Genomic DNA, 10,733 nt, shown 5'->3' on the forward strand with positions numbered 1-10,733 from the left:
GATAAAATGGACTTCATGAAAAGTAAGAACTTCTTCTCTTTGAAAGACAGTGTGACAAGAAAAATGAAAAGACAAGCCAGACTGGGAGGAAATACCGCAAAACAGGTATCTGTTAAAAGATGTCTATCTAAAATATATTAAAAACTCTTAAACTCAATAAGAAAACAATACAATTTTTAAAAAGTAGGCAAAAGATATAAAGACACTTCACTAGAGAGATATACAGACGGAATATAAGCATGTGAAAAGCTCCCCAACATCATTAGTCATTAGGGAACCATGCATTAAAATCACGAGATACCACTATCAGATTGACTAAAACTAAACAAAAATGAAAACACCTGATAATACCAAGTGCTAGGGAGGACTCAGAGCAATCGGAGCTCTGACAAATTTTCTTAGTTCTCATACAATGCTGACAGGCATGCAAAAAGACGTGCCCACTTTGGAAAAGTTTGGCAGTTCTCATAAACTTAAGCATATACTTAGGATACTATCCAGCAATCCCACTGTTCAAGTTACCCAAGAGAAGTTAAAACATATGTTCATGAAAATGTAAGCAGCCCCTTTCATAATCTCCCCAAACTAGAAACAACACAAATGCCTTTCAATTGGTGAATGGCTAAACTGTGGTACATCCACAGAAGAGACTACTACTCAGTAGTAAAAAAATCTCTCTCACACACACAGGAATGCTTCTAAAATGTATTAAGCTAAAAAACAGTTTTTTAAATAAAATAAAATGTTTTATGCTAAGTGAAAGAAACCAGACTCAAAGCTACATACTGTATGGTTCAATTTATAATATATTTTTAAAAAGGCAAACTATCAGTGGTTTTCAGGAACTGGGGTTGAAGGGATGGGCTGATTGTAAAGAAACACAAGGAAGCCTTTTGAAGTGTTGGAAAATACTGCATGTTCACTGCGGCAGTTTTACATGACCATATATGTTTGTCACAACTCTGCACACTATACTAGAAAGGATGAATTTTACTGTATGTAAATTATATTTCAGTAAGCTTGACATTAAGAAAAAAACAAAAAAAATTTATGCAAATAATTTGATACAACTGAATTATAATGGATACGAATTTGTAACCACAAACTTAACTGTAGAAAGTCACATCTCAAATAAAGAAAATTACTTTAAAATACTCTTCTAGAATATTTGTTTACTTCACACTGGATATATATACACCATTTTGTAATGTACCATAGTATTAGCATTATTTCTGCTTCAGTAAAATAACTATTGAAATAAAAATACTGCATACATTAGCTTTTCTGTGAAACCACTTTCATTAGTTTCTAAATGGGCCCAACGTTTTCATGTGCCAAGAAACAATCTTTCTTTTTTTAATTTATTTTTAAAGATTGTTTTATTTTTTTCCTTTTTCTCCCAAAGCCCCCTGGTACAAAGTTGTGTATTTTTTGTGGGTCCTTCTAGTTGTGGCATGCGGGATGCTGCCTCAGCATGGCTTGATGAGCAGTGCCATGTCCAGGATTTGAACCAGTGAAACCCTGGGCCACAGAAGCGGAGCATGTGAACTTAACCACTCGGCCACGGGGCCGGCCCCAAGAAACAATCTTTATATCATTCCTTTGTTATAACTGAATAGAAAACATTGCTCTTATAAAATGCATGAAGTGAAGAATTTACTACTAAAGGCTGCATGGCTATAAATTTTTCAAATCTCTGGAATACCATGATCCACTTACAGTTCCATTCCATTTCAGAAATCTCATGAAAACAGTAGTTAAATAGCTCTTTGCTACATTACAGAGGCAGGTGTGTGTTTGGAAGTGAGACGAAGGGTGGAATGAGAGGTATGTCTCTTGTTGATTAGGGGTGAGAACACGAAGCAGTTCCAGACTAAGCTCCTTCTGAGGAGTACACCCTCCACTACTGAAACCTACTAAAGTCCAGTAGTCTAATTTACATTTTAACTCCTTTTAAAAGTTTTTTTTTCCCCCAGTTCAGTATACTCAGCGACTTTCAACATCACTGAGAAAACAGTCACTCTCATTTGTATAGCACACGCATTATATAATGTACTTTCATATGTACTATCTCATCAAGACCTATGAGAAAGTTTTTTTTTTAATTGCCATTTTACAGATGTCAAAACACACTCAGGTTGGATTAGCTGTTCAGATCACACAAACCAGCAAGTGGCAAGGCCAGAATGTTGTTTCCTACTATTCTGTGTATCCATTAGCTTCTACCACAGTATGAAGACAGTCAACACTACAGGAAATCTATACCCAATGATGTCTAAAAATATTATCAATACCTTATCTAATAGTACGCTAAGAAGAAAACTGAAATTCAAAGATAAAGTATTGAAAAAGAACCTATAAAAATATCATTCTGGGGGCCGACCCCGTGGCTGAGTGGTTAAGTCCGCGTGCTCCGCTTTGGTGGCCCAGGGTTTCTCTGGTCCAGATCCTGGGCGCAGACATGGCATCACTCATCAAGCCACGCTGAGGCAGCATCCCACATGCCACAACTAGAAGGACCCACAACTAAAAAGACACGACTATTTACTGGGGGGCTTTGGGGAGAAAAAGGAAAAATAAAATCTTAAAAAAAACACATATATCATTCTAAAGTGAAACTCACACTGGTAAAGAATCTTACCAAAAAAGGTAAAACAATGTCTTGAGAGACAAAGGCTAAGGAACTGCTCTACAGGGTGGCAATAAAGTGTGCAAACAGGTACTATTACTTTACACGTATATTAATCTAATAGTAATAACCACTTATTACACACTCTCCTGTGGTTCCAAACTCGGCAGCCATTGTGTATATTAAAGGAGATTAAGTAGAGGCCAATTTTTTGACAATTAAATGTGGAATGAGATCCTGGATGGGAAAAAACAAAGGCCAGTACTGGAAAAACTGGCAAATTTCAAAATGGATGCATATTAGACAATAGTATTGAACCAATGTCAAACTTCCTGAATTTGAGAATGGCAACATGTAAGAGAAAGTCCTTGTTCTTAAGTGATACGTACTTTAAGTATTTAGGGATGAAGGGTTATCATGTCTTCAACTTACTCAAATGGTTCAAAAACATGTGTGCAGAGAAATCAAATGGCGAAATGCTAACTGCTCATCTAGATGAAGATTACACAGTGTTCACTATTATTCTTGAACTTGTAACTCTGAAATTTCAAAAAATAGAGTTGAAGATAAAAGGTGAAACTTCAAATTTTCTGTTTTTTTCAATAGCTATCAGACATAGTCTTTTCAGTGCCTATGTTTATAAATCTAGCTGGAATCAAAGGGTATTTGTTGATTTTTTTTAAAACAGGGTATAAAACATGGCAGCAAACAACACATAATGTATCCAAGGAATAGCCCATACTTTATTAGGTGCTATGAGAATTCTAGTAAAATTCACATGCTGTCCTCTATTTTTAAGGAGCTTAAAATTTGCTAAGAAATAGATAAAATTCAATGTTCAATTCCTATGGATCATTAACAGTATTCTAAACACTGAGTAAACTTGCTGGTAGACAGGACATATTTAACTAAAATTGTAATTCACTTTAATATACAGGATTTCACCATTAGGTGTTTCTCCCACTCTATTTCAAAAGATTTAAAAATTTTCTTATAATTTTAATATATTTCACTATGAATGCAGTGAGGTTGCGTTATGTAGACATTTTATTTCCATGAATTCAACCATAAGCACTCAGGGAGAAAAACAGGATTTCAACAGGCTAGACACCATTCCACTAAATAAGCACACCTTCCCCATGGAGCACCAAGCAAAAGTACGAGAAGGGAGCTGTCCAGTTACATATGCTTCTCTCCCTGTGTGCATCTTGCCATGCTCTGATCCTAGAATTTAAAGTATTTTTGTGTAACAAAGCCCCTAATGCAAGCCAACTTCTTCATCTGGTGCTCAACTAAAGAAATTTATTTTTTAAGTTTTTGAAGGAAAAACTAGCTGTTTTACACTTCTGTGAGATGGAATGAATGTATATCATAATCTATGATCACTTTAAGGAATTTTTAAGGGTAATTTTAATTAAAACCTATTTTTTTTGGTCACATGTGCTAATTTCACAACCTAACTCAATCCTGACATGAAACTCCAACGTAAAGGTACTCTATTTCACTGCTATGGCAAGAACATGACACACTTTACAGCAAGGATGACTTCTTTCTAAAGGCTACATTCAGAAACCTATTCCTCAAATCTAAGTCTACGGCATATACTTTTTTTTTTTTTAAAGATTTTTCCTTTTTCTCCCCAAAGCCCCCTGGTACACAGTTGTGTATTTTTTTTAGTTGTGGGTCCTTCTAGTTGTGCTATGTGGGACGCTGCCTCAGCATGGCTTGATGAGCGGTGCCATGTCTGCACCCAGGATCTGAACCTGTGAAACCCTGGACCGCCAAAGCAGAGCATGTGAACTTAACCACTAAGCCACAGGGCTGGCCCCCATACATTTCTTTTTAATTACTCCTGAGTCCCCAAACTTGCATTTTTTCTCTGGATTATTTATCTTGCTCTAACCCAACTTTCTACATTCTTCTACTCATAGAATCAGAGCTAGAGGAAACAGAAGCCACATAATCTGTCCCTCCCTCTAAGCTCATTGACCTATTGACTGGAGACTTCCATTTACACGTTCCACGTTAAAATAAATTCCTCACTCTCCAACTAATACGAATTTTTACAGGAAGGTAAAAATTTAATTGTACATGGCTTTAAAAAGACAATCTTTAGGGGCCAGCCCAATGGCCCAGTGGTTAAGTTCAGTGCGCTCTGCTTCAGATGCCAGGGTTTGGTTCCCGGCATGGACCTACACCACTCGTCAGTAGCCACGCTGTGGTGGTAGCTCACACACAAGACAGCGGAAGACTGGCACAGATGTTAGCTCAGGGTGAATCTTCCTCAGGAGAAAAAAAAAAGGAGAATTTTTATAAAGTGATACTAAAACAATACAGTGAAAAAAGCATCTCTTTGGCATTTAGAATCCTCAACAGTGACTAAGCTCTGAACCCTAATGAATAGAACAGTTTTAATACTTCTCAATGATCTCCACAGGAACATCAGGAAATCTCATAAAATTGGGCCTCTTCCTTAGAAAATTTATCTTTTAATACAATTATTTTCTAATGTTATTCTGTGGTCTCTTATTTTTATAATCCTTATCCCTGATGTTTTATATTTTAACTCTTTTGTTTAAAATAAAAAGCCATATACAGGATTGAAATTTTTTAACATAAACTGCAATAAATTTTAGAAATTCTATTTAAAACTTTTGATCTAGGTTTTCAGAAAATAAAAAGGTGAAAATAATTTTTCATTTTCTGAATGAGGTCTAAACACTGAGGGGTTTGATGTTGAGACTATTTGTCTAGTATCAGCCTAGACTAAGTCACTGATGCAAAAAGTTCTGTGACGTCAGGATATAATTTCCTAAAGCCCATTTCTTCATGGTATACACTCTTTATTTTCTTTTAAAATATTAGTGCAGAACGACAAATGCGTTTTACACTAAGATTTAAAAGGGACCTTTCAGATCTTTGACTTAAAGCCATAAATCTAAGAACCATGGTTTAACGACCTTAACTAAAGTGCAAAATTCTTTATAAAATTCTAACTAAATACAAAGATGTTGCTGTCACATACTAAGGAAGCATTATTCATAGACTTCTTTGAGAATCTAATGAAAGCTAAGAGGCCTCTTTCTAGAAAATTCCACACATGCACTACACACAAAATTTGAACACAATGTCAAGGAGAGGAGTCATCACAGAATCTATCAACCCAAGGGAAATAACTGCTATCACTGATTACATGGGAAGACAGTCTTCAAACACAAATCTTTTGGTATTCGTACACACTCCTATAAGAATAAGGCTATCAGACTGGCATCTGGAGTTTGAAGACGTAGGTGAATGCTGCGATACCTTCTGTGCCGTGGCACCGTAACTGCTCCAAGGCCACAACAGCCTGGTTCAGCTAATTGTCCAGCCCTGCTCTGCAGTCCCTTGAGACATGAGACCCTGTGCCACCTCACCCCTATTATCATCTACTCCTTTTTTCATCTAGACACTGCAAGCTGCTTTGACTTCAGCTACTGACAAGTAGCCATCCAGTCTGCCCTCTAATACCCTCAATGACACAATTTAAGCTTTCAGAAGGCAGACCAGGCCAATTTTAGGCAACTCTGAAGAATTACAAAGTTCTTTTCTGATCTGATTGGCCTGGTCCCTAAGTTCTAAATGCTGCCCTCCTGAATTTCTCCTCTATTTACTTGCCAACAGGTAACAAAACAGCTTTCCATTCAAAGCACCTAATCCTAAAGTCAGGAGCAACAGTTTAGCTCTACTTTTACCAAACAGGAAAGTCAGAATTATGCTGAAAAGCACTTTCTATTTGGAAGTCAAAATATAAGAAGGTCAGTTCTGGTTCAGTTCAAGATAGATGCAAGGTTTCCAGGTACACAGCATTTCCTACGTTAATGGGCTTCTTTTCACTGCATAAAAAATTAAAAATGCATCAACATTAAAAGATTTATAGGTACTTAAAATTAGTATCAGTTCTGTCAGCAAGTAGTTTATTCTCTGTATTTCTATTTCTGCCTGTAATTTTGTAACAAACAGTCCTAATCAATGCAATATAAATACAGAAGCCATTACTTAATTAGATAAAAACTGGCTTTCAAGAACTAGAAGTTGTCTCAGTCACCTTCAACAGCTCCTTTCTCACAATAAGAAATATCTCCTATTGAAACCAGTATATTGATAAGGTCCATTTTTCACGCATAAAGCATGCAAATGATTGTTTCCTTTGAAAACAAAAGAAACAGCAACAATTACACGTGATATTTTCTTGCTGGACAAAAAAGGTTCACAAATATTTGCAAACCGCGATTGATTTAGTCAAATCACTTAAGAGCAATGTTAACCAAAAGTTAATTGTATAAAAAATACAGCAAAATCTCATTTTCAAGGGGCTTCCCAGAGGGCTCTCTTCCGGGGCTGTGTCTCAGCGTCAAACAACGCAGAGTCCTAAGCAGGAGGCTGTCTTGTAAGGAGCTTCTTTTTGGTCCTTCAATTATTAAACTTCCTGCAAGGATACAAAAAACGTCCACCGAAACGAATTCTGTCTTATTTTGCAAATTGCTTGGGGGCACTATTTGGGTAAGTGTATATGGAAAGTATACAACAATCCCCGGGTTAAAAATGCATTTCCTGATCAAAAACCACTCCGCCACTCTTCCAGAGTAGCTTAAACAACGAATGCTGCGTTTCAACAAGATCCCCCGCAAAGAGCTTAAAAAGACAAGGCCACACACGTCACCTTATCAGAACTGCATCACACACAAAAGGCACATTAAAGCTCAGCAAGACTGTCCTCCGGGCATTTATCTTGTGATAAAATCCTCCAGTGAATCATTTCAGTTGATTCTTTCAGCTGAAAATGTTTTTATCCATCACAAACAAAATATGTACTGCAAAACTTTCTTATACCTCATTTTGTTGAATATTTAAAACTGAGTCAGTTAAAAATCGATCCGCTATATATTTGTACCCGAGCAAACACTCTCAATCTCGAATTAGTTTAATCCTGTCTTCTTTTCCACATAAAATTCTTTCACTAGCTTGTCATTAATAGAAAAACCGAACGCTCGACACAGCTTCCCGAGAGGGCAGCCCGCGAGGACCAGGCTCCGCACCGGCGCCGGAGCCGCAATTTTCCACCACGGTTTCTTCTTAAATAGATTTTGCATCATCCTCCATGCTAAACGTCACCAACTTTCAGATCCTTTGAAGATTCGCTGATAAGCGCAAGCCTGTGATACCCCCGTCGCGTTCTCTTGCGCGCTACTCCCATTTCTTTTAATGCGAAGAACTAAGTGTTTTCTCCCGTTAACTACGCAATTAAGTTTATTAACGGGGAGGCTGCAATCACCACATTATGAATATTTCAGAAAGTAACAAAACAAAACAAGACGCAAAGAGGAAAAGGTCCATTTGCTTAAACACTGAAAGCTCTTACTTTCTTGAAGTATTTGCGGGACGCCGAGCCAGATTTCCAAAGCGGCCCTCCCCCACCGCCGGCCGCCCCTCCCCCCGTCCGGAAGGTCGCCGCCGGCACTCACCGAGCTTCTCCACCAACTTGAGCATCACCCCTCCGATGTGCACCTCCCCGGTCACTCTGAGGGTGACATCGCGGCTCAGGTCCGTCACATGCACGCTCAGTTCCCACGTCCCGTCCGCGTAGCAGCCATCCGGCATCCTGATCCCGTCCAGGGCCATGGCTCCTTCCTGCGCGCACGGAGGAAACGGATCTCGTCAGCGTCCCTCCCCCAGGCCGGCAAAGCCCACCGAAGCGGCCGCGCGCGGCGCGAGGCGAGGCCGGGGCTCCGCCCGAGCTGGGCCGCGGCGGGGCAGGACGGGGCGCCCGCGGCCCTCCCCCTCCAGGCCCGCCGCCCGGCCCAGCGCCCCCGCCTAGCGGCCCGCGCGGCCCCCGCCCCTCGAGCGCCGCGCCCGCCGGCGGCGCCGCCCCGGCCCGCACCTCCCGCCGCCGCGCGCCCCGGCCCGCCGGCCCTCACCGCGCTCCTCGCGCTCCCGGCCAGAGGCTCGCGCGGCGGCGGGCCGGGGCCTCCTCAGCCGGCGACGCGCTGCTCCCGGCCGAGCGACTAATGGAGTCCGGCCGCGCAGCCCCTCGCCTCCCTCCGCGCGCTCCACCCCTGCTCCCCGCCCCTCAGTCCAGCCCGGCGGGCAGGGCGCCTGCTCCCTCCTCCCCGCCGCCCGCGCCCCGGCCGCGCGGCCCACGCCCCTCCCCCACGTCCCCGCGGCCGCGCTCAGGGCGGGGGTCCGCGGGGGCCGCGCTCGGGGCGGGGGGGTGGCTGCGGGGGCCGCGCTCGGGGCGTGGGGGTCCGCGGGGACCGCGCTCGGGGCTGGGGGCTGCGGGGGCCGCGCTCGGGGCTGGGGGGCCGCGGGGGCCGCGCTCGGGGCTGGAGCGCCTTGGGGGCCGCGCTCGGGGGGGCGGGGGGCGTCGGGGGTCCGCGTGGCCCCCGGGCTGGGGGCGGGGCGGCGCGGGAGCTGTGCGGGGGAGGCGGGGAGCCGCGGCGGCAGCAATCTCGGCCGCGGCGAGCCACTGCCCTTTTATGGAAATGAAGGACCCGGCGCAGGGATGGAATCCAACATCCGGGCTCTCGGCAGCGGGACCTGAGGAGGGGAGCGAGGGGGGCGCAGGGGGGCGCAGGGGGGCGCGGGTGGGCGGCGGGGCACTCCCTCCGGCGCTCGCGGCTGCGGCTTTGCAAGGCCCGGCGGCGGTGGGCGTCTGCGCTCCCAGGCGGGGGAGGGGGCTCGTCCGTGAGAAATGGCCGCAGGAAGTTCCCAGGGCAAGGTCGTTTTGGGGGAAGAAAGTCCCCTCGCCTCCTCCCCACACCTGGAGCGAGTCCAGAAGTCTCCGGGCGGTGAGAAGTGTCGCGCTCCGGGAGCTGGAGAGAGGGGCTCGGGGCACAAAATCTTTAAAAAGTAAATGCCCAAGCCAGCTCCATGAACATCCCACAAAAGAATGCGAAAGCCCAGAGGGAGGTGAACCACAAAAATTGCTTTGCAAGCAGTGTCCGGCACAATCAGCAACTCCTACTGGACTCCCGAGAGTCTGCATGCGCTCTTAACCCATTCGGAAGCTCCAACCAGCGAGTCAAATGCATCCTACGATGCTCTTGTTTGAGGAAAAAAATTCAGTGTAGTGAGCGTTACTCAGAGACTTTCTCCAGCCTCTCCAGCTCTTTATACTGCACCTATTTGTGTATTTTCATATGCAACTTAGAACTAACAGTCTACTAAGGCTTTAGATGGATATGCATCCTCTACCCCGCCCTCAGCCACACCTAGAACGAATTTTAACAACTCTGGAACGGTGCCAGCAGGTACAGGGAGAAACTAAAGAACTGTACCTGTTGGGACTGACGAGTGATGGAGAACCACCGTCCTGCTTGCCCCTTTACTTACACTTCCTGTCTACTGCTGCGCTCTCCAGGGCGCTCTGTAAGGAAACAGCTTGCCAGGAAAACTGTCTCGCTGGCAAAAGCATGGCTCAAAACATTTAGGTCAGGAGTAAGGTATCCCAGGGGCCATAAAAGACTCAAACACTTTGAAGAGGAACCCACCAGGCAAATAACCCATCGTTTATCAACACAATTGGGAAACGAGGTTAGAGAGGCCTCAAGAAAGGGGTGGAACCCATAAAGAAGTGAAAGGAAAGTAGAGAAATTTAGTCAGATGCCAGAGGTTTGGCACAAAAAATAGGGAAAACCACTAGAGTATTTTCAGCTAGTCATCATGGAGAAATTGATGCCTTGAGTTTGTAGTCTCTTCACTCTCCAATTCTTTCTTTCTTTCTTTGAGGAAGATTAGCCCTGAGCTAACATCTTCCACCAATCCTCCTCTTTTTGCTGAGGAAGACTGGCCCTGAGCTAACATCCGTGCCCATCTTCCTCTACTTTATGTGTGGGATGCCTGCCACAGCATGGCTTGCCATATGGTGCCATGTCCACACCTGGGATCCGAACCAGCGAACCCCGGGCTGCCAAAGCGGCAACATGTGAACTTAACCTCTGTGCCCCTTGGCCGGCCCATTCTCCAATTATTTCTACTCATCGGAGTTCCAAATAGTTCACTTGGAAGCAATAGGAATGTCTGGAGAGGAGGGAATGTTTATGTAAATCATGGTGTTGAAAACATA

General features: G+C 43.7%; 1 protein-coding gene across 12 annotated transcripts in view; it reads right to left on the minus strand.

The window, feature by feature from the left end:
• The window catches only part of FERMT2 (FERM domain containing kindlin 2), a 75,489-nt gene extending 65,111 nt beyond the window's left edge, over positions 1-10,378 (minus strand). For 6 of the 12 annotated variants that reach the window (XM_070249465.1, XM_070249464.1, XM_070249462.1 and 3 more), the window contains exons 1-2: positions 9,429-10,378; positions 8,134-8,299 (exon numbers count right to left, since the gene is read on the minus strand). In XM_070249465.1, the coding sequence (XP_070105566.1) occupies positions 8,134-8,299; positions 9,429-9,653 (391 nt within the window). In that variant the 5' untranslated portion in view covers positions 9,654-10,378. Of the gene's footprint in view, positions 1-8,133; positions 8,300-8,586; positions 8,781-9,428 lie in introns of those variants that run through there. The other 6 variants (XM_070249469.1, XM_070249468.1, XM_023627748.2 and 3 more) reach the window with 1 other exon arrangement.
• Positions 10,379-10,733: the final 355 nt, after the last annotated feature.

Source organism: Equus caballus, chromosome 24, assembly GCF_041296265.1.
Source record: "Equus caballus isolate H_3958 breed thoroughbred chromosome 24, TB-T2T, whole genome shotgun sequence".
Lineage (NCBI taxonomy): Eukaryota > Metazoa > Chordata > Mammalia > Perissodactyla > Equidae > Equus > Equus caballus.